Source organism: Lichenostomus cassidix, chromosome Z, assembly GCF_008360975.1.
Source record: "Lichenostomus cassidix isolate B80296 chromosome Z, HeHo_3.0, whole genome shotgun sequence".
Lineage (NCBI taxonomy): Eukaryota > Metazoa > Chordata > Aves > Passeriformes > Meliphagidae > Lichenostomus > Lichenostomus cassidix.
The window spans coordinates 16,408,396-16,436,357 of record NC_139511.1 but is presented as its reverse complement, the minus strand read 5'-3'; the positions used below and the strand labels follow the sequence as shown (position 1 = coordinate 16,436,357).

Here is a 27,962-nt window from a genome sequence, read left to right as displayed (position 1 = left end):
CTGTATGAAATTTAATTTCATTACATAAATCTACACTGTGAGTATAAAGACTGCTTTCTGATCCAGTCTAAACTTTTTTACAGAATTGCGTTTACTTTACATATGCTGATCATTTAGTGAGCTGCTTTATTATTACTAGGGGGCTTTAGGATTAGGAATGTAGCTTGAAAGAGCCATCAAACTGGAAGAAAACAGTTCCCACCCACATATAAGTCTGTGCTTTGTAATCTCCTCTTGTTTTTTAAAATACCACTGCAGGGCAGTGGACAGCCTTTTGTCGACCCTATTGTATGCACAAATTAAATTCCTAAAATCTCTTGGCTCATTGTCTGAAGTCTAGCCTCTTGCATATTAGGTTCATAATGGCTGTGTAATTTACTAGATCTGTACAATTCAGTAGGCAATTTAGTTAATAGCAGTTGTCATTACACATTAGTTTGCAAAATTATTGAAGAGAAAGCAAACCTGTGTGTTGAGTAGTATTATCTCTTTACTTAATGAGTTGTTAGAGTGTTTGTAAGGAAAGAAAGCTACAAAAATTTTGAATGGCAACTGGACAGTTGCAGGTTATGAGTAATTTAATTTGAGGATGATCAAATATCAGTGTCCCAGCACTATGTATAGGTAGCTGGTACTAAAGAAAAGAAAAGGCTTTGAAAAAACCTGATTTAGATATATCAAATAATTAAGAACCAGACTTTCTCAACCATATTTTTCTAAGAAAATGTTTAAAATGTGTCTTAATTATGAAATTCTTACTAATTTGTGGTCACTATTGCTTACATGCTAGATAACCTTAAAGACAAAGTTAATTAGGAAAGTCATGATGAAATTACAGACCAGAGTAACTAAGATTTAATGAGAAGACAATTCTGAATGTATTTCTCAGTAGAGAATTTTATTTCAGTGTGAATTTCTGTACCATAGGTAGAAGTACTCTGAAAAAGTATGTGCTTATTATATTGGCAATAAATTTTTGTTGAACTTATAACAGATAAACATACAATTTCTATATCCTACTGGATAAAAAGTGTTTAATTAATATTTTGATGGTAAGCTTAAAAAATATTTGCTATACAAAACATTATAGATATCCATATTTCTTGACTAAAATTAACATATCATTTTGTGAGAAAGGTGAAAAATATTTCTCACTTTTGGATGCAAGATTGACTTTGAAGGGGAAGTGTAGAACATTAAATAAATATGTGCAAGAATCAAATCAGTAATTATAAAATCAGTTTTATGTCCAGTTACAGTCATCTTGTGAACTGGAAAGCTTCACTTCTTGTATTTACTTTGGAAGAAATTAAAAAAAAACCTTTCTTCAGTCAGCACTTTTAATGCTGTTAAGCATATTGCCTGACCTATTAAAAAACTAACCCTTTACTTATATTTAAACTCTATGATAGTACTAGGCAAATCCTGTTGTAAGAAAAGCACATAATATAACAAAAATGCAGGGATTAGGGCTTAGGTTTTCATTATATCTTTGATTACATGGCACCTATCTATAACTTTCCACTACAGAATCTCATAAATATAAAAATGAAATGTTTCTCTCCAGTTTTCAGCAAGTTATTTAGTCCTTTGCTTAAATTCATCAATTCAACATGCTTTAAGTAGGTCAGTTTTGGAGGAATTAGTGACTATTTGATAGGCCACCTTGAGCTTCAGAGTCTTTTTTAGGACTGTGTTCCAATATATTTTTCACAAAACAAAATATTTGAAGGGGGCTGTATTGAGAAGATATATTTGTAGCTAAAAATCCTGATGGTAGTAAGCATCTTCTTAAAGTCTGTGGAAATTACAATTATTTGTCCTCTTTATATTATTGATAAGGAAAAGCCTTATATAAATGTGTTATGAACAAGATTATATTACTATTTAATGAAGAGGTGTAAAAATAACATTAAATGCCAACTAAATTTTTATATGTCACTGATCACAGATAAGAAACAATCAATAACACTAGTAAAACAGGTGAGCAAAAAATATTACTTCAGAACTTTTCTAATATGAGTCTAAGATAAAGCAGTTTTTCAGTGTCTCTTTACAAAGAAAATATTTTCACTTAGTAAAAAAACAGCTCAGAATTTTATTTGTGGAAGAAGGTATAGAGGATTAAGTAGGTTGTGTTAATCTCTGAGGTTATGTTTTACATCACACAAATGGCTGCTTGTCTTTCTGCTTTTAAGATGCACTGAAATTGAAGTTACAGTTAAGCACAAGAAGAGAACCTTACCTTGTCACCTTCTTCAACTTCACAGATTTTCTCTTCAGTTGCAGGGTTAAAAACTGCAAATTTTTTACCACTGATTGAATCATGCCATTCATTGTTTATAAATATCTGCGAGGGAAGAAATAGTGCAACAATATTAGCAACACATATATAGCTGCTGTCTGTTACATGTTTTAATGAATAAACCCGTCTTTCATAGCTGAGGGCTGCCAGGTTGATAGATGTCTGAACTAAAACGGAATAGCTGTTTCTATGTTATTCTGAAGAGATGAGTAATCACATATGCACTTAAGCAGGATCAGCTTTTTGAATTTGACTTCCTTCGGAGAGGCAAACTTTCTCCACAATGTATTTTCACTTTGTTTCACATCATAAAAATATGCTGTTATGAAGGGGTCCTTCCTCTTTGTGAAGTACAATGGAGGTACATTGTACATTCCCTAAGTGACCTATGGAAAACTACCTGAATTTCCTGTGCTCACAGGGCTGGTGGCGATGAAGAGCCTTTCTGTTACACAGCCTGACAGAAGTAAACCAAATCTTTGGGTTTAGAAAGTAGAGTACCTCGAATTGGAAATGTCTTGGAGACCACTCTCATATTTAGCTTTGCTTTTATTTCTCTTTATTCTCTCCTGCCTCCCAGAAAATCCCAACCAAAACCAAACTGAAACAAAAACCCCAAACAAACAAAACCAAAAGCATGGGTTTTTGAAATGGAAGTCAAGACTGAAAAAAACCCTGCCATAATTGACTGAATGAATCATAAAATCTGAGAATGGGTAGGGATCACAGTAGGGTCATATGGTCCAATCTCCCTGCTCAAGATGGGTTATGGTAGAGCACATTGCATAAAATTGCACCCAGATACTTCTGTGGGCTTAGGACATGCATAAGGACTTCTGGGTGAAATCTGAGGTACTTGTCTCTGTTCACAAATGCAAAACAGAGCATTGGTCTTACTTGTTGGTGCCCAAGATCTGTACTACTCTAGAGCCTGCCATCTTTGAGACACTGTTGGTAAAACCATCAAAGAGATTTAATTTTTTTTGAACTGTAGTTTAACATTGAAACAGAAAGGAAATGCTCATTGGAAAGACCTGATGAATGCACTGCTGCTGAAAAGAGGGTAAGTTGCTAAGAAGTGTAGGTTGCTTCTCAAAGTGGACATGATAAGGTGTACAGTACAAAGCTGAAAGTAGCTGTCCTTCTCTGCCTGGCCCTGTGCCTGGGGTAGGCAAAGTAGACTATTGTTGGCACAGAGCAAGACAATGTCAAGACACCAGAACTGCAGGATAAATACTTCTTGTCACACAAGCCTGAGGACTAAATCCTTTCACCACAACCACATCTGTTACGACTGTGTGACAGGTTTCAGGGAACAGATTTTCTGCATAGTATTAAATCTAGTTAAGTAGTTGTTAATAGCTGCTGAATAGTTTATGAACAACTAACAAGATTGATAAAATTATTATCTCTAAATGGATATAGCAACAATCTGTTAATATATGAATATATTCCTGTATTACATTAATATAGTCCTGTATGTTTCTGCTTGTCTTTACATGGGCACCTTACAGAGGGTCATTGCCACCTCTGACCATCAGGACTGACCAGCAAGCTCCTGATTTAACAAAAGCTTTCTGTGAAATAAATGTCTAATGTTCCAGTACATGGAAATTTCCAGTACATGGAAATTTCAGCTAGGTGATGAAGCTGGTTATAATATATCCACACAAAATTCCAACTGTGGTGAAAGAACTAAGACAGCAGTTAAATGGTTAATGTGAAAAAAGCCATCGCCAAGAAAAGAGACAAAGTAAAAGGTAAATATTAACATAACACTGCTATGATGTTACAGTATGCCAAATTCATATCTGTCTGAGAAAGGAATAATAGAAAAACATACCATTTTTGGAAATATTTAAAGTGCTTGTTTAAATACAACATTTATTGCACCAATCAATATCACCCATAATATTAGTTTAGAATATATTTCTTATTAATGTTTCTAATACCATTCCTGTTTAAAACATAACTTCATTACATTAAATATATATACAACATTGTATCAGAGTTGTATAAATCAAACTACCCAGATGTCTTTCATAAACTAGACAGCAGCCTTGCAAATGGAGGTATGAAAGACAGGAACAGAAAGGGAAAAGTCAGAACTGCACATGTAAGCTGTATTAGTGTATTCCAGGCAGCTGTACCCATTAACACGCATGCAGTCATGCTCATGAAGTGCTGTGGAGAATTTTCTACAAACAGGATGTGGATCTCTAAATCCAGGCAACACTGAAGTAGCAGCTAACAGCAGCCTCTAGCAACAGCCTTGACCTGCTGAGAAAAACAATGTTTGGGACCATCTTGCAATAGGTTACAGTGTTGTGTCAGTCAGTCAGAGCCCTGCTGACAGCTCATCAGACAAAAATGCAAAGGACCTAGCCCTCAGTGGCAAGTGCTGTGGGGTGGGTTGTCTGTGGTGACTCACTATAGCCCATGAGGTTTAGAGCTGCAAATCTATTTTGCAAAGATTTAGGATTGTTACAGGTGTTTTGTAACTGTTACTTCACTGGAATTTTAGGAGAGAAGATTATTTGTTTTTTTATTCCAACCACCCAAAAAATTAATGAGCATTCAGATTGCTTTGCAGTAGAACTGGAAATATAGATTTCCAGTAGATGGGACTGTAAATTGTTGGAGCTATTTTAACTAAAGCCCATGCAACACGCAGTCAAAAACCCTCTGATTGTCTTTATTCCTCACCATTACAGTGCAATAAAAACTTGTTTCTCTGAAATGATTAATTTCAGTTCAAATGATCCAGTAATGTCCACCATTTGGTGTTGAAATTACCTGCAAGGCTACAATATTACTGTCCTTGTTTACACAGTTGATTTCATCACTCAAATAACCTGAGCAGAGAATGGAGAAACAAGACCTGAACTTTGCCTTTTTTTCTGTCATCCCAGTGGTTTCTTTTCCTTCAGTTCTGGAGTATTTTGAAAGGACTCTGAATTCATTTTGAAGTATCTGCTAGATGGGAAGTGCCATGTTTTTGTCTGTGCTGCATGGGGGAAGAAAGCACTTGACTCTGTACAGCTTTGTCCCAGATGGACAACACCATAGCTCTTCTGAAAGAAATTTTAGGGTCTTTACCTTAGGTGTCATCACCTTATGAAACATAACTTTTTGCTTACTCTTCCTCAGGATAAGAGTACCTTATTTTTGTGGGTTTATTATTGTGCAGGCTATACCGTGCTGTGCATTTATCAGGATTTCAGGCTTTAGTGCTTCTGTAAAATGACTTAAAAGTCCAGCTTTAAAAGAAATTTTCTGCTGTTGCAAAGATCCCATATTCAGCATCTGTCTATAAACTTACTGTTTGTTAGGGAAGAGGTTTTATGTAATTCACTATTATTGACTTAAATTATAATTCGTACAGAAATTAAGTCAAGAAATATAATAGAACTAATTAAAATGTGGACCTTCCTGAACTTAGCTGTTAAGAATACTTTTATAAACATGGAATTAAAGGTCTAAGCTATCTTCTGTTTAGATATCAGAAACTCTTCCAAACTTACAGTACAAGAAAGAGCAAAATCTTTTCCCACAATAAATCTGCCCCTTGTTATAATAAAGTTTTTGGCAATACTCTCCAAATGAGCCCAGTTGCCTGTTTCACAGAGACAAAAGTGATCACCAGTTTTGAACCCTTGCTCATCTGAGTGCTCCCAAGCTTTCTCGTGTGGACTGTGAAGCAGGGAATTACACAAACAGCACATTTTTGCAGCCAGCACAATGAAGAGACACCAGGGCCAAGGCTGGACACGTGCTGGAGGCAGCTCAGCATCCCTCATGTGAGGTGCAGAATAACTGTTGGCACCTGTTCACTCCTGCTTATATACATTGTGACAGCCCTTCAGGTATTCTTGAGCGCAGTGATTCACTAAAAATTTACTTGGCAGTAAATCTGAGAGATATACCTAAGCCTTAAAGTTTTGTGGCCCTACAGGAGGCTCATTTCAAGTGCTATAAGTTCTAATTTACTAGTCTCAAAATATATCATGGAATCTCACTGTATTCTTTGAGCAATAAAATTAAAATATGTGACATATGGAACTACTAAAGAATGAAAATATAAGCTTTAAACAAATATGTCAATATAGATACTGCTGTGAAATCTCTTTCTTTTCTCCCCCTCAGTTGTTTACTTACAAGGACTTTATATATGGCTAATATTTCATGTAACTTTTCTCCCTCCCTTGGATTTATATGCTATTATTGATGCATAAATTAAATTTTACTGCTGCAATGAACTAATAATCAGAGAACACACAATACTTAGGTAATTTTTTTGATTTGTCAGTTAGTGATTCTGTGTCCACAAAGAGAACTGGTCTTAAAAGGAGTAAGTTTCTATAGTACCTTTCTAGCTGATTATATTTCCCCAGATGTTCCAATTACGTTTTTGTGCTTTTATGCTTCACCTTTGTTTCTGAAGCCAGTGACTGCAACATATTAATGCTCAGCTATAATTTTTCTTTACTCAGAATGCCATACTCTTCCAAACTTTCTGATATTCCACATGCAGCTTAGTTCAGCCTTTTCTCTCCCCCTCATGTAATTTGACAACCTAATAATTAACTAATCTGAGTTTCTCTGATTAAAGGAGTACCACAAGGCTTAGTGTATGTGAAAGCATCATGACAGAAAGCATTTGTCAAGCAATCATTGTCTAATTCCTCACTATTGACTAAGTCAAATATTTACTAGCATATTTTTAGCTAGCTACTGAAACTCATTGAATTCATGGAAATATCTTTAAAGGAGATTCATATATGAAACCAATTCAAGATCACTTTATGGTTCAAAATCTAAGCCAATATTGGTGTTTAAAATACATTTGATTTGATGGTTGAAAGTCAAATTTCATTAAGAGTGTTTAGTGCTATACTATATGTAAAATGCTCACTCTAAAATTTAGCTATGCCAATTTATAGATTGTTTAGATAAATGAACTCTGTGAGAAGCCTCAAATGATCCCACTCATAGAAAACAAAAAATAAAGAGACTTAAGTAAAGAGAGTCCTTGGAATATGTCCTGCAGATCTCTCTTCAGAACCTTTTGTGATGAAGTTGTATGGTAGATGCAATGGTAGAAAAAGAGAAATTGGAATTGAGAAAGATGAAGGATCTGGTCCTAGGTGCTTTAGGCAGAGAGGTCAATACATCAGCAGCAATTAATGTTTCCTTCATCTTGATCCTTCCAGTGTGACTCGTCACCCACACCCCATGTTCAAACTTGTATGGGAAGGGAGAAGAGTGGGATGGGTAAGAACACAACTGTGCAAAGGCTTTATTAAATTGTGGGATGAGCACTGTGTATGGGGTGACATTCCTATTATCCCTCAGGATATCCCTATCCCTCAGGACACTGCTGTGGCTTTCAGACAATCTATGACATTTGAAGAGAGGACAAAAGCATTGCAAAAATCAAGTATCCACAGGGGTGTGTTGGATTTTGTAAACAAGAGCATAGCATTTCTACTCAGTTACAATTTATATGCAGCTTTTAAGGAAATGGTATCTATTGTCAAGGCAAAAGAAACATTTGCTATGTGACACTCTCCTTGATTGCACACTACAAACTAGACTTTTCAACCATGCTGACTGTCTTGTGGTTGGTTTTTTGTATTACCAGAACAGATTTTTACTAGTATAATATTTTAGAAGGATGGAAATGTTTCCAGGAATTTTTGTCTTGCATATTCAGTTACATCAGTTGGTGTTTTTCTCCTATTGTTGTCTTCCTTTGGAAAACTAAAAAAATCAAAATTTTTTTTTTTTTGAGACAAGAAGAGCAGTAGCAGGCTATCACATGGCAGAACTACATATCTTTCCTGTTAAATATTTACAAAGTAAGATCCTGTGTGATTTATTCAAGAAAGACATGCACTGGAACAGGCTTAAGTTCTTTCCATTAAAAAGGAGAGAATAGAATAGAACTAAAAAGGATTAATTTACATAGTTGCTGAATACCTTGCTTTTGGAAAAGAAAATAAACAGTGGTTCTAGAAAATAAAATTATTTCCTTTGCAATGGTATCAAGAAAAAAAGAAAAAAGCAGTAACCAAGAGTCTCCAAAGATAAGAGGTCCTTTCTGATCAATAGCTCTACCTGAATGTTTCTGATGGCAAAGTTTCTGCCAACACTTTTTTAAAGTTCTAGCATATATCTGTGTATTATCATATAATATTATAAAACCAGCAAAGAATATTTTAAAGCTGGAAACACAAGTCTGGATTCAGACCTTTTTTATCTGTATAGCTCTAACTCTATATGGAAATAATTTTCCATTTCAAAAAGTTTATGGTAATATTGCAGACTTAGTGTTGGTAGACTATATCTACTTTATTGGTAGCTACTTCTTTAGCTAAAAAGCAGATTCAGAACCAGATTCATAATCTCTAATGTAAATACGCAACCAGAATGAATTTTATTTTAGTTTCATTTTCATACATCCCTTTCCACATAAGCTTGTCTGGTATAATTATTTGAGTATGGTTATAACACAATTCAAGATGCTGACATTTTAATTTGTTGTCCCTGTTCTGAAAAATAATAAAATATAAATGTAATAAAATATAAATAGAATTAATAGAATTTTTTCCTTCTTTGCTCCATTTATACTTTCTGGTAAACTTATCACTCTTGAAAATTTGTTTCAGGAGAAAAACAACACCCATACCAAGTGAAATATGGAATGATTCTATCATGCTTGCACATATAGGTACTTTAACTTAGGTTAAAAAGATCACTGAATATCACTTGCTAATATGTGTAAAATCAGAATTTGGCCAGAATAAACATTTTAAGCACTGATTTACAGTGGCTTCCATAGTTCACATAAGGTTCAAAAGGGCATATCCTACCGTCTGAGGTGAATGCATGAGAAAGGTTAAGAAAAGCAAATGCTACTAACCTTGGTGTACTTAATTTTCAGATCTTTTAATGGTTCTGGCAGTGCTGGCATAGCTGGAGCATGATTGCTGTCTGAGCCTTGCTTCTTCATGTTTTCAGTTGAGAAGTTGGAGGACGTTCCTGAAACACAGGTGAAATAAGGTATAAAGGGAATACAGTGATTTTTGCCCTGACTGAGCTCTTGGCTTCATTTGTGCTTTTTTATCTGAACCACCCGTGGTATATTTGCATACAGGAATATGATTGGATGAAAGAATTCATTGCAAAGAGAAAATGACACTACTTATTTTTATGACCAAAAGCAACAGCCTTTTCAGTGAGCTGAGACCTCGATGAAGCAAAAGCTGCTGAAACAATCTGCCTAGGCAGACACTACGAATTCCTTACTGGGGAAAACAGTTTAGGGCCTCCACATCTTACCTGTAAAATTGCTTTTTCTCTGCAGGCAGGTGTCCAGATTCTAGGGGAAGTTCTTCTTGTACTTGAAGGCAGGTCTGAAGGAAAGACAGACTTGTTAGCTCTGAAAGCAAGCTAAGCCCTTCTTACTGGAAGGTTGGTGGGAATAATTGCCAGAGCTAGAAAGCATTCATTAAAAAACAAGCCACCTTAGGTTACATTTTAATATGTTCAGAGTACATTAGAAGTACTGTAATTAATGTCTGCTTTGTAGATCACAGAGCTAAAGGAAGACTAAAAGTGATACAAAAGGCTTCTCATGTTTTTCAAGAAATGTGAAAGTAGAAAAAAAATGGCCAATCCAGAAAAAAGTTCCCTCTGGGTAGAGCTAAGCAAAAGTTTGTTGTTTTTTTCTTCTAAATAGCACCACAAATTTAAGGACAAAGATTTTATCACAGTTCCCTTTAGAATATCTGAGTCCAAGACAAATTGTTTAATAGACAAGAGTTTTCTATGCTGGGTGGAACCTACTTTGCTGTTCTGATTATTTGATGAAAAGCATATTTCTTCCGCAAGCAAATAATGTTATTAGACACAAGAAACTCCTTTCTTCATTAAGTCCTACCTTTTCTGATTGGTGGTTTCACATGTTTTTATAAACTTAGCTTCTGATAAATGCACAGTGGATTTGTGCCATAGAAATAGAGAGAAATTATCTTATTCTTTTCACTGAGGCTACATGAATGCTTGGAGAACTAACTGCACACAGTTAATTCATGTATCAGGCATCATCTAAACCATCTGACAATGGAGGACATTTAAGTGACAGATGAGACAGGACATATCATGAGCTTAATCTTACCATTCATTAATTGTATTTCACATGCTTTCTGAATTAAAGTGCACACCATAATTATTATTGATGATTTTTGTGTTTAGACATTAGGTTTAAGCAAGAGTTTCTGAAATTTAGAAAAGTTCAAGTTATGTCTGGGTAACAGAGAATTCTATTCTCACAGTAGTTGTCTCAGTGAGATGTAAAGAGCTCTGTGGACTGAAACAAGTTTCAGCCATTCACCTTGTCCTGTGAATGAAGGACACCCATTCCCATTGCTAAAATTAATGTGATATCCAAGGCTGTCTGCTCACTTACATACTCTTGGATGCATCTATCAGCTTTTCTGCCTTAGCTGTCTGGCTGAGGACATCTGAATATAGAACAGTATGTTTGAAAGTTTTTTGAGCAACATTTTCAGACTTTAACATTTTGGGTTACACTTTTTGCCTGCCTTAGAGAATGTCTTTGAGTCTCATGCAAAAACCAGAATGTCTAAATAGGGTTTTTTCATTTTTGTTTGGGATATAACTTTTCAGTTCTATCTTTGTGTAGCAAATTTTTTCTGGGGTTTTTTTTGTGGTTTTTTTCACCCATGTAATTTTCTGATTTAGACACTAAAGTCTACCCTAGCAATCTTCCTGACACTAATTTCCTCATTAACCACTGACAGTTTTTCTCTAGTTATTTCACCTGCCAATTGCACAGATTTGCCTAACTGGAGATGCAAAACAGAGATCAGTGGATTTCTCTGGTTTCAAGTAAAGCAAAACATCTTTTGTGCAGATGAGAGTGTTCTAAGCACATCCTCATATTTGGGTACATTGCATTCCAAGTTTTTTAAAAAACCTGTTTAATCTATAAATTAATTATTATAACTTCTTATGAAAATGATAGCATTTATCCTCTTTCCATGTCTACAAAGTACACCCTGAAATCTTCATAGGCAGGCATCAAAGATGCTACCCTGGATGAAAAGTTTCAACTTCTCCAAACATTTTGGTAATCACTGCTCTATTTTCCACACCATTTATTCATTTAAGACATACTTTTGCCTCTCTTTTCTCTTTCTGTTTCCCTCTTTCACTCTTGGTTTTCATGAATGACCTTCACTGCCATGCTTCCTGTGTGTCCTTTCTTTTCTCTCTAGACCTTTTATATTCTTAAAAAGGTCTCATCCCTTACAAAGTTTACTTGCTATCTTGAGCAACCCAGTAGCTCTTTGCTTGGACCTTATCTGTTGAGACTTGCTCCAAGCATTGCCATTAATGTCAACAAATCTTTTAACTTCTGTGTTCTCATATATATGAATGCCTGGTTCACTTCCTTTCTCTAGGAAATTATTGCTTAGACTAGCTGTTCACATTTATCCAAATAATTTTTCCAATAACTTTGCTATTTATTTTCAGCCTGGGAATGCTTTTAGCCTAGTGTAGGAATTACTTTATTTAACTCATATACCATATTCCCTTTTATTGTAGCTTCCTGCTATTTTCATTCTAGGGCTTTTTTCCCCCATCTTGAGTCACCACTCTTTCACATTTCATCTAAATAATGATGAGCAATTCAAGAACTATAACTATTTATAGGACTGTACTATTATTTCAAATAGTAAATTACACAACACTTGGATATTACAGCTACTGAAGTTCACATAGTTTTGTTGTTAATGTTTTCTTGAAAATGTTATATCTAATTTTTCCCCTTCTTTTGGTCAATAATTTGATTCTTACTTGTTATCCTTTTCAGTGCTGAAGGAAGGAACCTTAGTTACTCCCCACCCTGGAGAACTCTGTGATATATTTTGTGACTTTGTGATAGTGCTTTCTATACTCCAAAACATAACATTTATCCCTGCTCAAAAGTACTGTGCTCCCCTTTTTAACAGAAGTTCAGAGAGGAGCAAGAGTAGAGGTTCATTATGCAAATTATGATTAAGCTGTGATATGCCTTGCTGGATTACATTGGTAATAAAACACAAGACCAATGGCTTTAGGTCTGACTTATGTTGCTCTGTGTCAGAGTAAAGTAAAAGTTTGATGCTAGAGAAGTTGTGATAAGTAAAAGTTTGATGCTAGAGAAAAGTTGTAAATGGCAAATAGCTTGTCTATGATGTGTCTCTTCTCAAAAATTAAAAAAAAAAATAACCAAACACAGCATACTGGATTACAAGTTCTCCTCATGTGACCATACAGTGGGATATTGGCAATGCTGTAACATTTTTATTGAGTTCATTGTAGTCTAGGTGGGCAAACTATTGGGCCGATATTGAGGTTTGTTGCAGCCCCCTATTCATTATATGAGATATGATTTAATAACAAGAAGTGCACAGATGAAGGCAGAGCTTCTAGCTGGACTAGCTGGCAATCCAACTAATGAAACCAACGTGTCACAAGAATGAGCCAGATGTGACCTGTGACTGGATTCTTGTCCCTAAACATAGTGCCAGCACCACCTGTAATGCCCTGGCCTTTCCTAGCTGCCCTGAGGTATCGGTCCAGGAGCAATTTATGGTTCTATTTGGCATTTTTATGTTAGTGTAAGCTGAGCTAATACTGTCTGAAAGTCATTGTTTTGCTCTATGCTCTTCTAGCATTTAATAGAGAAATATTTACTTTACATTGTAGAAGACTATTCTGGGAATTCTGTTTATCCAGAAATGACTTTGATTTTTCTAAAGGCCAGAAACTATTGGAATTTTAGCCCCCAAAAGGCACAAGCTTGTATTTTTTCAAAACCATCTGATTTTTTCTTTCCTTTTGTTTCTTTTTTTTTCTTTTTTTTTCTGTTTTTTAAAGACTGCCGTACTGTCTTCCAAGTACCCACAATATGGATTCCCCCATTCTCTGGCAAGAGGGCACAGTTGACTTTTTATATAAAGCTGAAATTGTGATCATAGCAACAAGAAAATGTGGTCCATAGGTTTCTACAGAAAACAAATCTTGACCTTCACATATTTGATAATTAAAGAAATCCAATTTTTATTTTGTTCTAGACATGCTCAAAGCTACATAGATCAGATAAGACTGCATATATTTAACTTGAACAACATCAAATGATGGACAGTGCAGGGATTTTATTGCAGGTGAACAGACAGTAGATGTTTGGGTTTTGTCATTTACAGTTCAGAAACATTTCAAATTGAATACCTCTCTAACCTGATGATCAAGTAGAATTTCCACCTGAATTCCACAACTATTATGCCTTCTAAAAAGGGACATAACAACCTAAGTAATCTCTACAAACTTGCTATAATTTAAAACACTGAAGATGAATAATCTTTCATGGTGACTTATACAATACTGTTCAAAGTTCTCTGGAGTAGGAGTTGCACAGGATACTCTGCTGAACTCTACTGTTCAGTAGCTGTATTGTATCATCTGTACTGAATTTAGACTGAGTCTTGAATGCTTACCATTTATAAGACCTCACAATTTAAAAGAAAAAATTGAAGAATCTCTGGTGAGAGAATATCACTGTTACTAAAAATCCTGATAATCTGAAACATATCTTCAAAATTCAGAATATACAGGGAGCTCAGGAAGGGAATTATTCAGTGATTTGAGCAGATCCCCTGTTGGTACAGACAGAAATGAGCATTAAGTTAGGAGTGGAAGATCTAAGAGTCAAAATCTCTGAGATTTGTGAAATCATTGGATTCTCATTCTGAAATTATGCACTTTGGTAATCTTCCTTATGACATCACAATAATGGCAGTAGAACAGAAGCAGTGGTCACTGTTTAATGTGATGTAGAGAGGCAGACACATCAGAAATTAGGCAGAACTGGTGTGGAATTCATGCCTTTTTTCCCCCATCCAAAGTGAGAGTCCAAATTTGGGTGGGATGTGAAAGTTCTGATAACTATAATTGCAAAACACTGAAGTCAAAATGACAAGATTTTCAAGGCTACAGAGCAAATTCCTATGGCTTTTGCAGTACACTGACTATCCTGCATTTCTGAAAATCCAAGTGTTGCTTTAATACAATTACCAGTATCTCTGAGCACAGCTAGCAGTCCTTGTTCCAGTCATTATGAAATTTCTGTGAGGTATATACTCAGGAACTGAGGCAGTAGACAGATGCATATCTATTTATTTGAGTTTGAAATTTGAACTCTGTTAGTGAAAAATCTTTCCCTTTTGCAACATGGATAATAACAGTGTATGAAGAAATGTCTTGTAATACATTCTCTTCACTCTCATGACAAGTGACAGGATTCGAGGAAACAACATGAAGCTGAGCCAGGGGAGCTTAAGGTTGGATATCAGGAAAAGCTTCTTCACCCAAAGTGTGGTTGGGCCCTGGAACAGGCTCCCCAGGGAAGTGCTCACAGCACCAGCCTGACAGTGATCAAGGAGCATTTGGACAATATGGTCAAGCACATGGTGTGACTCCTGGGGTGTCCTGTGCAGGGCCAGGAGCTGGACTCAATGATCCTCATGGGCCCCTTCCAACTCAGCACATTCTGTGATTCTACAGCCCACAAACTGGTCATAATGCTCACTGGTGTTTGGCTGGTTTATGCAAAATACCTTTACTTCAGTAATAGCCATACATATCTTTTATTTGTTCACTTCAGTGAGAGCAGACACAGCACAGGAAGTAGAAAAAGTAGTGCTACTACTTTTGTAAACTGCTTATAAAAGACACTGAATAACTACTTGTTACTAGTGCTTGGGCTGAGAGTCTGTATTGTCATGAAGTGTATTCTCTGCTGAATCCAAAATAATATTATTGTCCAAGACACAACTGCTGTAGGGAGGGACAAATAAGTGTTTCCTCTTCTCCTACACTGAAGCCTGCGTAACTGCAGCTGGATGTCATTTTCATTCATACAGAGCCCTACATCCTAGTGGAGCAAGACCTTTTCTTTTGATTCCATACACACATCAAATACTGTCTTCTAATTTGCATGATAAACATGGATCTTCACAACAAATTTCAGGATAATACCACCTTTTTCACCATAAATTCTTTCATAAGAGACAGCAAGAGAGACAACAAAGCAGGAGAGAGCAGAGCAGATAGAAAAAAGGCTTGGGGCTTTGTGTGGAAACCCACAACACCTACTGATTTACTGGCAGCAGTGCAATTGCACATAATTCCCAAGCACAGGGACACCACCAAGCTTAAACTGTGGACAAGTGGCACTGTAAATCAATTTTACTGAAGAAAACCAGTCAAAAACTTCCTTTAGACAATATTTCCAGTTTTTGGGTTTGATTCGGTGCCACAAGAAGATATATTGTGATTAACCCAATGGAATGGGTCACAATTCAACAAATTTACATCACCCTGATACAGTTATCTGTGTCTGAGCTAAGTGTCTAGCAGCTCTCTGTAATCAGTAGTAAGAAAGACAGATATTTTGAAGTACACATCTGCTTATGACAAAGGAAGTATCTAAAGTAGGTCAGTGTCTGAGTCATCTGAACTGTACCCCATAGGTGAATAATTATTGTTGATGGCTATAAAGGAAGTCAATTCATCTCCCTTTGGTACAAATACCTCACTTAGACAATATATACTCACACGTGAGGCTTTAGCTTTTATGCTTTTCACCCACCACAGGAAGACATCTTCCTAGCTTTCATTTGTGAACTATTATATTGCTTCTGGAGTGTAATTAAAGTATTGGGACCAGTGTAGTTTAACATCTGTGTTGGCAATATGTAGATTGGGATTGAGTGTACCTTCAACAAGTCTGATGACAACACCAGGCTGTGTGGTGTGGTTGACAACTTGGAGGGAAGGGATGCCATCCAGAGGGACCTGGACAGGCTTGAGTGGTGCACCTGTGAGACCCTCATGAAGTCCAATAGTCCTGCATCTGGACTGGGGAAATCCAAAGCACAAATCTTTTGTTGGCAAAGAATAGATTGAGAGCAGTCCTAAGGAGAAGGACTTGGGCATGTTGGCAGATGAGAACATCAACAATTTTGACAATTTGCACTGGCAGCCCAGAAAGGTAACTGCATCCTGGGCTGCACAAATAGAAATGAGGCCAGCAGGACAGGGGAGTTGTTTTTGCCATCTACTCTGCACTCATGAAATGTATTGCACCTGAAGTATTGCACCCATCTCTGGGGTTTCCAGCATAGGAAAGGAATGAGCTTCTGTGAAGAAGACAATCAAGCAGAAACAAATAGAAAGAACTCAGTACAGCCTGATGCAACAAAAATCTATCTACATTTCTGGAGAAAGAAGAAAATTCCCACAAAACTGGGATAAGACCTGTAAAACAACATAACTGGCTTCTAAAGTTTTGTCTCTACATTTGCCCTAAAATATGAAATGTAAGCAATTCTATTTTACTCATATCAATAGAAGTTTTCATATGTTCCCAATTCTTGCTTATTATTCAATCCTGACATCAAATATTTGCCACAAGGTCATAGAAAGAGTCAACTCTTAAGTTATCAACTAACAAAGGTATAGGTTTTTCAATTAGGCTAAATTAGTTTTCATTAGGACAATATTTAATTAACAATTGTCAATTGCTTTTCTAATTGTATAAAAAATGTTAGTCAACATTTATATGTCTTTTGAAATATTGGACAGAATATCCGGGCTCTGAAAATGAGAACTCAATAGAATAGTATTATCACAACAATGTATTAGTTAATAAATGAGTAGTTTTATTGTAGACTATAATTGCAGGCTTGGCAGCACAGAATTACTTATATTTAGAGCATCATTTTGTGAACCAGAAAAAATTTATTCATGTTTTTCCTGTTAAAAATTAAACTATTTTAAAAAAAGTTTTTTGGTACACAGTTCAAATGAGGGAGCAAGTAATAAGTAATGCAATAGTTTGAAGGTTTCTCAAATAGTTGATTACAAATAAAGAGAAAGATTTTATGACATGGGTCACAATAAAAGCTCTTATCAATGAACTTCATGGATAATTTGATGCAATGCAATAGAGTGCAAGGGCAAAACTGGTCAGGGTTAGATCAGAATCAGACCCAACACTAGTTATTAACCTGCATTGTTAGCAACAATTACTGCAAAGTAATTTTCAGCATTTCCTCCATGAACCTTTGTTTCAAAGCCAAGTTTTAGACAGCCTCAACTGATTTAACATAATTGCTGTGTGTGCTTTTTAAGCCTCTGTGTAGTAATTGTGTTCTTCGGCTATGAAAGCCTCACAAGTGAAAGTAACCCCATTTCTTTCTAATTTAAAAGTTTTGAAGAGCATCTAAAAATGTTTCTGTACAGCTGAAATGAGAAAAGTGAGAGGTATATTTAGCATCTGCCTAAACATCTATCTAAATTTGATATTTAGAAACAATTATCTGAATAATTTCTCCTTAATTTCTATATGAATAATTTCTTCCTCATATCTTTACATTAGTTTTTCTAATCTTAATGTTATATTAATTATCAATATCATCAGTGGTTTTGAAAGGTTTATTTTTGTATGTTTTTATATAAGATACATTGGGTCCTGAGTTCTCCGCAGTAAAAAAACAATCCAAATCTTACTCAAGATGAGTGCCTTTTCCCAACATCATGGTAGTTAACTGCTAGAACAGAATTTGAAATTTGCAACTAATAGAAGGCCTCAAAAGGATGTCTACTGAAGCTGCAACTGAACTGCTGTAAAACTAATATGAACTCCATAATTATGCATTTGTGTCATCCTGTCCCCCCACTCCCCACCCTAACTTGCTATTTATTATTTATACTATTATTTCCAGGAAGTTCCTACAGAGTTGGCTAGAAACCATGCATCAGATAAATAATCTTGAGGTCAAAACTCCCCTTTATAACCCTTGAAGTGTAATGAGAAATGCTAAGAAAGAACCATGTTTGCATTAGTAAAGTGACTTATTAGAAATAAAAATCTTGGCACAGTGATTAATCACACAGCACTTCCAAATTGACTGTGACACTCAAGTACTTTCCTTGTATTGTAGTGTCAATGGAGGATTTTGATGTATTTTTAACTCCTCTATTTCCCAACTGTTTAGTTTAACTAAAACAAACAAACAAATAACATGAAGCAAGAGCTATCTTTGTTTGCAAATTTCAGGGAGGTTTCTGTGGATGCTGTCAGAGATTGCTGTTTCTGATGAAAAGTGAACTTTAACCAGGTTGTAGATCTGTGCATCTCTGCTCTGGGGGACTATGACTCAGAATTCAGACTCCAATTTAAAATAAAACTTTTGCAGCACATTATGAGGAGTCTCTGTTTTCCACTTGATAGAATCTACGCTCCTTTGAAGGTAATTAGTAAGACATTATCTCCTATTCTGTAGTTAAAATCTTAATTTAAAGTTTAGATGTAGTGAGTTGGTCACATTAGATTGTAATATGTTATCCCCGTTTTTCTCTACTTTGTCATGGTTACAGAATCACAGAACCACAGGATCAACTAGGTTGGAAAAGCCCTTTTTGCTCGTCAAGCCCAACCTGTGACCTAACACCACCCTGACACTGAGTGCCACATCCAGTCTTTCCTTAAACACCTCCAGGGACAGTGCCTCCACCACCTCCCTGGGCAGCCCATTCCAGTGCACAATCGCCCTTTCTGTGAAGAAATTCCTCCTAACATCCAAATGGTTATAATCCATTTCTCGTGTGTTTGTTGGTAGAAATATTGTGCCACTGTATGTGTGTTACTCATTAGCATCACTGGTGAATGAGAACTAACAGCTAAAGCAGTTGGCTGTGATTTTTGAAAAGATGATGTGATTAGTCTAGTGCCCACAGAGTGCTATAAAGAGCTTTCCTGTTGTCTTGAGAATGTTCTGAAGCAGTAGTTTTAAGTCCTGGCAATCACCTAATTAAATAATTGCATTTAAAAAGGAATATGAATTGTGACAAATTTAAAGTATATAGTATTGAACACATTTCAGGAAGGAAAATAAATGGCAACAACTACAGGAAATCAGGTAAACATACATTTTGGGAACTAATCTTTTGCTTTGCTACAGAACCATGTTAGCCACCAGAATTATAAATGCAAGCCCAGCAACAGTAGATCTTGTAAGGAGCCAAACTTACACTGAAAACCATATGTATGTATGTGGTGTGTGTATGTAATATGGTGTGTGACATTATTCACTTTTCATCTAAAATTAAAAGTATGTTTTGTGGATGTGCTCCCTGTGTGTGCATTTAGCTTTTGTTGCAGATATGGATAGAACTAGATTCATTTTTTGGGACTAATTCAGTAAATACATGTCACATCTCTTCTGAGAAGGAGATTACAAAAAAAAGGAAAATTCTTTCTCAAAGGAGCAAGATTGCAAGTGGGAACATTGTAGTCCAATAAAATGTTACAGTATTTAACTAACTTATTGTAATTCTAAGGAAAAAAGATGCCTGCAAATATTTTCCGATTATTACAGAATTTCTAAGAAAACAGGAATAAAAATTGTTGGGTTGTTTTAATGTTTTTTTTTGTTATTGTTTGTTTTTTCCCAAGACATGTGGGGTGTGTTCTGCTTCTTTTTCCATAAACACATTAAACGTTACAGTCCCAGAGTGCTTTTCCTCTTGTTTGATATTTTGAAACATTAGGCTAATGCTCTGATCATCTGTGGATTCAGCCCTTGGTAATCTATGTATTTAAGAATGTAAGTAAACCTCTTTTTCATATGATTTTTGTGTAACATCATCTGCGAGATACCATCCGTAATATCATCTGTGTAATATCATGCGAGAGTGTCCCAAGAAAAGAAACAAATTCAGACCTTTAAAGCAAAACTCTGAGGAGTTTAATACATTTTTAAAAAATTAAATTAAAATTGTATGTATTTTGAATTAACTGTACCATTTACAAGGCAGTAGAATAATTAAAAACCTCCTTGTTCTCACATTTGTGTAAGAAAAACTATGAGACCTGAGAACATCAAGGTTTCTTATTCGTAAGAAAAATAAGTACATTTTGATAACATTTTAGTGTATTTTTCAACATCTTGCTGAAGCTTACCAAATACTGCATATTGCTTTAGTAGTGAGAATGTTAGGTTTTATGCACAACAATTAAACAAAGTACTAAAAAAGTTATTTGAATTATACATTGCCTGGATGATAGTTTTATTTGGGGGTGATAATGATAGCAATCAACTGAAATTTACCTGGATGATCAGCACATCATGCTGGAGAAAGCACAGGCAAAAATAAATCAAAGGCAGGAGGCAATGGTCAAAACCAGAGTTACTATTTATTTCTTAAAATTTTTCAGTGAAAAACAAGTGGCATATAGCCAAAGTTATAAATCTGGCCTGAAAAGTTAAACTACAAGTTCTCTTTATTGTTTGGTTAGCTCCCCAGACTCCACTGACACAGAAGTTTTTCAGGCATTGGAAGACAGAATTTAATCTTTCATAACCAACATAAATTCACATTTATTTTGCTGAGGATAAAGTTTACATAAAACTATTCCTTTCTTATTGTTGCCAAGGCAGATTTAAAATTTCATCTCAAAACTAAGTAAAATTTTGGTGTTTTCTCAAAATTTCGCCAGAAAATTTGTATGAATTTGGCATAGGCAAGTATGAAAATTTTACCTAGCCAGAAAGTAAAAAAGGACAGAGTTTGAAGAGAGAAGCAGCAGAGGAAGGAGAGGCTGCCTAACTACATACAAGCTAAAGCTTAGAAAAAGAATGAAAAGAAATAATTTTGATGAGATGAAGGTTTAGCTACTGTGGGCTAAGATATTAATTATAATAAAAGATAATTTCATGTATCAAACTATTTAAACCAGCTGAGTGAATGTAAACTAAATTATTAGGAAAGCTCTCAATAGGAAACTCTGGTTTTGTATTTTGCACTCAGAGTATTTTCCCATTCTAGGTTAATGATAATTAAATCCTCCCTATGCAACCTCACTGAGAGCGCAAGCATACAATTTATGTTTCTTTGCAGTGGATAAACACCCATACCTCTGTGATGTGCCTTTTGAAGAGAAATGTTACCAAAGCAATTGTACAATTTTTCAGCTGCTGTAAGCTGGAACTTGAACTGCACTTCCACTTCTCCATGCAGAAACCACGTTTTTTTCTAGGCAGAATCACTTTTCTTCCGTTGTACTCTAGTCAGTTAATCACAGTAATTGGGGGCATACAGAGGCACTCAGTCTCTTTTCTAGCACTGAAACTTCTCACTTTTTCCTTTACAGCTCCTTGATAAATCTGCTTTCCCTGTGTCTTGTTTTAAATCACTGCAGAACACTAGAAGTGAAAGTGGTAAAGCTGACAGCTACATTCTCGGAACGCTAGAATATGTTCTATTTAGTTCTTCTCTCACAAGTAGCTCTTGCACTGATGAAACTGCAGTATCAGTTTGGAGCCTACTGTCTAGGAACCCTTACACTTTCTTGTCTGTTTTTCACAAGATTAACTTGCCTTTCTTATTCTTTCATAAATAGCAATTTTTCCATCAAAATCCATGTAATTGATATCTTGTGAGAAATCAAATAAAAAAATTAAAAATATACTTGCAATAATTATGTACTACCTGTGTGATACCTGTCCAATATCTTCTAGCATTGTAAATTCTTAGAAACTCAAACCTATCTGTACATTCATTTGCAAAGTGTCCTTCATTGCCAAGGACATTCAATGATGGAAAATAATGCTGTTATATTTCTGAGAAAAGAGAAAAAAATTTCTACTCAGTAGTTTTTCTCGAAACACTACTTAGGAGTGTTCTGAGAAAAACTACAGAATAACTGTTCACTGAAGAGGAATTACGTGAGATTTGAGTGTTGTAATTTGCAATGAAGAGGAAGAACAATTTTAAAATGAGAGCATGTTTATCTGCCTAGAAAAGTCATGTAAGTTCATATAAAGTCAAAGAGTACTATTAAAATGTCACAAATGGAATTAAATTTATCAATAGTTTTAGTACTCACAGTTCAGAAATGTTCAGTGCTTGAGGAATTGCATTTTCTGTTCACTTAATACCATCACAACTATTTATTCATAGCAGTTTTTGGATGGAAGGACAATCAGTTTAAGAAGTTCTGAAAGAAAAAAAGCAGAAATTCTTTGACAATATTTTTCTCATTATTTATTTTCCCATTTCTTCTATTTGTGATAGCATGTAAAGCAAAATAATATGAACATTTTATTCTATTGGACTATAAAATCTTGTTTTACTGTAGCTACAGTTATACAAATAAAGCATTTAAATACAAGACAACATCAAATCCACTAACTGTTTTTATTAGGACAGAGAAATAGTTATCTTGTCATGCTACCTCTGAGGCAATTGCAAGAGTGAATAAGGGTGAAGTTTCAGCAAGACGTTTCAAATCCATCCCCTTTTGTCCTATCCAATCCCTAATTCCATCATGAACTGAAGTGTAGGATTAGTTAAATAATATACACTAATAGCATATTGTGAAGGCTATGTGCTTTTGTACAATATTTCATCATTCAGTTTACACCAAGACCACAAAGAATACTTAAATTTAGTCATGACAATTTGTTTTAGAAACCATTTTAAAATTTCAAACAAGTAAGAATTTAATAACTTCAGAAATATCTCCAAATGAAAGTTCTCCGGGTTCTTTTTCATTTTTCCCCAGACCTGATCACAAAATAAGAAGAGCTGCTTACTTTGATCTGAAAAGACACTACTTCTCAGAGCTCTAAATTTTCTTTGCTGATTTTGGAATAAATATTAATGTTAATGGAATTTACAAAACAAGACCAGTTAAATTCTTTGACTCAAATTAAGGCTTAAGCAATGCTCTTAGCAACCAAGAAAAGATACTAACCTGAGTATTATGTAAAGACATTTTTTTTCCAATAGGTTTGTGCCAGTAACTGTACAGCCAATATGGAAAATTCAGCATGAATATTAATGATAGAAAGTACTTTGCCTCATGTGAGCATTTACAGAAGCCTGGAGTCTGTGCAATGCCATGCAGTGGATTAAAAAGGAAGTGTTTCCAAAAAGGGGTGGTCAGGGTTCAAAAAAGGAAAGGTTAGTTTGGGAGGTTAATTCCAATACAGTAAGAATATGCCTACTTTTGTCCTAATAATTTCAGATACCCCTCTTCACAATTAGAATATAACAGCATGCAAATATCTCTAGATAAATGATGAAAAAATTTTCTTTACAGATTTTTTGCTACTATATGAAGATGCAAAAAATTTGTATACAGCAAACTGTACTCAGTATCTAAATTTTTTTCAGCATCCCTATTAACAGAGTAAGGCTTATTAATCTCAAAATTTCCTATTGAACCTCTGGCTTCTGAGGAAATTAGCAATTCAATTCTGCATGTTCCTGTGCACAAGATGATCATAGTTAGCATTTTTCTTTATTTAGCCTAAACAAATTCTTTGATTTTATAAATTCTATTGTTACAGCTCAAATATTATGAGCTTTATTGCCTTTCTACTTTCATGACCTCTTTTCTGTTTTCTTGGGGATTTTTTGTGTTTAGCTAGTAGTATTAGCTTTTAGGTACTTTTTAGCAATCTGTCTAAACATATGAGCAATTAATTTTAAAATAATTCTTAGTCTGAGTCTTAATTCTGATGTGAATTTAAGCACTATGTCAAATCCAAAAATATAGTTGTTTCAAGTGGTGTCAAAACACCACTGTTTCACCCTACAAATATATTTATCTTTGTGAATCTATATGTCTCAAGAATAAGGCAAAATCAACTGCAATGCAAGCAAAAGCATTAGCAGCACATGATAAACTGTCGTTGTGCCAAACTGATTTACAAGAGCTTTTAATATCAAAATTGTTAATCCACTAGGAGCAGTGTCTCTTAAAGGATATTTTATAAAACTATTTGCTTTATGTTTTTTTAATATCTTGGGTTAGACAACCACATGTATGAATTGCTATGTGCCACTAACACCTACAGGACACAGCCACCTTTGCATTACCTGTGCATTTTAAAAGTTGCATTCCTCTTGGTTCTGTAGCTGTTTATTATCCTATCCTGCATTCTGAAACTTTCACAGAGTGTCATACTGAGTGTGGCTCAAACCGAGCTCGCTGTCGAAAGTGTCTGAACTGAACTTCACAGGCAGCAGTGAGCTGAGAACGCTCAGCACTGCAGATTCTGCCTTGCATTACATAACAATTTTCTTGTCATTCCTCTCATCTTGTGACAAATTCTTGCCCTGGTTTGTTACATACCAAAATGTACACCTCGTAGACCACAAGACTGTCTTTCTCCTACTCTTGCCATACCAGACCTTTACATGTTGATGGAAAACAGGGGTTTTGAGTGAATTGCACTGAAAATTGTGCTGTTTCAGGCATGGAACAATTTCAGGGGCTTGCATATCTGTTTGACGTGAGGAAAGCTACAAGATATACTAGAAACTATGGACATGGTGAAGGGATAAATATGAGCACGTGAAGGGATAAATATCTTTACTCTTGAAGACTTACCAATAAATTTACTGTATGTGTGTTATGGTGGAAACTTTTCCTGGCTTTCTAAAAGTATGTACTTTCTAGGTAACTTTTTGATAGATTTTAGATTAATTTAGTTTTACTATTTTCCCCTACTATTTTATTTTCTGACTAAACAATGGATTTATATGAGTTCACATTAAGTTTTATGGCTTCCATGTAGCAGTTGAAATGATATAGTCTCACATGTAAAAATTTCATAAAATTATTAATATCATCTAGGATAGACATTTTTAAAGTCCTGGATTTTTATTAAAGTACGTTTATATCTTTTTCTTATGCCACTCTTACACTGTGATCTAAAACACACATAGAAAGAGAAAGACTGTGAAAATTAAACAGCCCTAATTATCAATACTGAAATAGAAGTGTTACTGTAAATTCTTTTAATTCCATGGGTGAAAAAAGAACAACTTTTCATCTGTGGTGTAAAGTGGACCCACAACAATCACTACATTTTTGCATTACTATAGAAAGAAAAGATCAAACAGAAGAACATTATAAGGGCCAAATCTGTCTCCTCCCTGGGTTTAATGCAGTTTGCACATAACTTTACCAATAGCTGGGGAAATAAATAAACAGTAGATCAAAAATAAAGTCTCAAAAGCTCCTCAACTTGCAACCTTATGGAGATGTTTGGTCTCATGTTGTCTATGTCCAGCTAGAAATTCCTTGGCCCCCTCCCCCTCAATAAAATGTCAAAGGATGTCTTTTTGAGGGGGTGTTATCTTCTCCAGTGCTGTAGCACTCTTGTATGTTCTGATAATCAAGCTTATACTTTATTATTCATTAAGCATTCCTTTTGTGTCTCATTAGTCTGATGTCTTCTCTGTCATAAGGAGATGTTTCTGGCAGAAAGGAAATTAATTTTTCTTAACATATATAATGATATTTTGATGGCAGTGCTTTCAGTGCCTCTCTTTCTTTCCATTCGGTTTTTCAGTCTATATCCTGGATATCAGATTTCAAAAAAGACCATAGAAAGTTGTTTAAAGCTTTATTGTATTAGCATTGCTAATTAATGGATAAATTATTAACACAAATTACTGCCACACAACTTCATACGCATGCAGGCACATACATACCAAATTAGCAATTTAATGTAACAATTGTGTTAAATGTGGCTGTCAATAGTTCACGAGTCTTACATAACAATATTAGAAGATTCAAACTTTACACATTTATGCATTTACATATACATATATAAACAGCCTGATAGACACTCAAAAGCACTCACATATTTGTTTAATGCAGGCATGTATTTTTGTATTAGTTGCACAGTTATACCTGTCTTTTTTAAGCATGCATTTCATCCGAACACTGTATGTAGTCAGTCAAAAAATGTAAGGCCTTACCTTCAGAATCAGGGCTTGATTTCTTAGATGTGTTATATTTCACTTCCACAGCACACTCTGTCCTAAGGTCTGTGATCAGCTCTACAGTGAAAATACCAGGCATGACCTCTATATATACACAATTCTGTAACAGAAACAAGTGAATACTTAGATTCTTGTTTCAGTTCGACATTTATCAAATGATATTACTCTCAGAAAGAGATCCTTCAAGCAAACAATCTGCATTGAATTTGGAGTCATCTTGATGATATACTTGGGGAAAAAAAAAAGGACCTTATTGTACAGCACAGCAGATGAAAATACCCGCAGCCATTGCACGTACCACTCATTCTGTTAACCATGTAATATACATTGTCATTTTGACATGTAGACTATTTCTCTTCCTCTATCACCTCCATGTCAATCCAATTCACTCATTCTTGCCAATGATGAAATGAAAAAAAAAAAAGAAAAAAAGAAAAGGAAACAGGGAAAGATTGTTATCCCAGATCCGCATTTGCGGAACATTTTAAAGCCAGTTAGATTAACCATTGGGAAGATGTTAGTCTAGATAAGAGAATCCCCACTGGTTTTCTGTCTCCCTTAGACAATGAAATCACGTAGTTGTGTCTGTGCCTCTGTTTTGGATTGTTCTGTTTTAACACATAACAGATTGAGGGCTGCCTACTATTCCTAATTAACTCAAACTAATGAGAGAGAGGGTGGAGGGAGTGCCAAAAAAACAAAAGAGATCATGAGTTGGAAGAGATTGAATTACAACTTAAAGGGGATGGAGAAAGGCAAAGAAAAAGGAAGAAGGGGGAGGAGATGCAAATACCATTAAGGCTGAAAAGTAGGGGAGAAAAACTGCCTGAGAACAAATTTGCCTCTTATTTCCAAAAAAAGGCAACGATGTCTTGCAAAAACACCAAAGAAACATATGCAATCCAATACTGCACTGATGTTAGATTCTTGATTCTTTTTAGAAACTACTTCAGCACCCACTGGTGTCCTGATTCTGCTCTCACTCTCCTATTACCAGTAAAATAGTTGTTGGGCTTGATAGCATAGCCTGTAATGAAACCAGTTTCCAGATAAAGCAAAAGCCAGTTTTCAGGTGTGCACATACGGTGTGAAATGCCATGTTAAAAGGGCACATTTTTGCCCGAGGCAGAGAAGAAGACTCTGGCCGAGGCTGGCACATTTCTGTGCCCGAGGTTTCCTTTCTCCAGGAGCAGAGATGGGGATGAGAGCCTGCAGGAGGCAGAGGGGAAAACAGGGGTGTGTTTGCTGTGGCTGCTGTGGTTGCCTGGAGTGAGATCTCACGTTTTCAATGTCCCTGCTCCATTGATTCAGGCTGGACAGGAGAAAAGAGGGGCAGGAAAAGGTATCAAAGAAACGTGAGAAGTAAGGGTGGAAGGGGAGACCAGATCATGACAGGGAGGTGGGCAGGCTGGCAGGGATCACTGGAGATCAGACTAAAGGAAGGAAGTGCCATGGAGAAAATAAGTCAGATCAAGGGAGTGGAAGAGACAGAATGAGTCAAACCTTCACACTAGGAAAATGAGGGAAACACCAGGAAAGCAGTGAGAGAGGCTGAAAACAGAGCAGGACTGGGTGAGGAGGAGTTGTAGCAGGCAGAGTGCTGTGGAGAGAGGAAGGGAGGAAAGGAGAGAGGTGGGAGAGGCAAGGGCTGGGGATGTAGCCTAACCTCCACCATTCTCAGGCCAGAACCAGAAGCTCTTGCTGGGCTCTGTGC

The 27,962-nt window shown here is 35.6% G+C and overlaps 1 protein-coding gene and 1 long non-coding RNA gene across 2 annotated transcripts in view; both read right to left on the bottom strand.

The window, feature by feature from the left end:
* ALDH1A1 (aldehyde dehydrogenase 1 family member A1) overlaps positions 1-9,414 on the bottom strand; it is a 31,471-nt gene extending 22,057 nt beyond the window's left edge. The window contains exons 1-2 of the mRNA XM_085043850.1: positions 9,231-9,414; positions 2,246-2,350 (exon numbers count right to left, since the gene is read on the bottom strand). Coding sequence (XP_084899976.1) covers positions 2,246-2,350; positions 9,231-9,320 — 195 coding nt within the window. The 5' untranslated portion in view covers positions 9,321-9,414. The remainder of the gene's footprint in view (positions 1-2,245; positions 2,351-9,230) is intronic.
* Positions 9,415-9,666: 252 nt separating this feature from the next.
* LOC146424439 (uncharacterized) lies at positions 9,667-26,354 on the bottom strand. Its single transcript, XR_014846671.1, has 3 exons — positions 26,225-26,354; positions 22,332-22,442; positions 9,667-9,723 (listed from the first exon to the last, which is right to left on the bottom strand). It is a non-coding gene; the product is annotated as an uncharacterized LOC146424439 (long non-coding RNA).
* Positions 26,355-27,962: the final 1,608 nt, after the last annotated feature.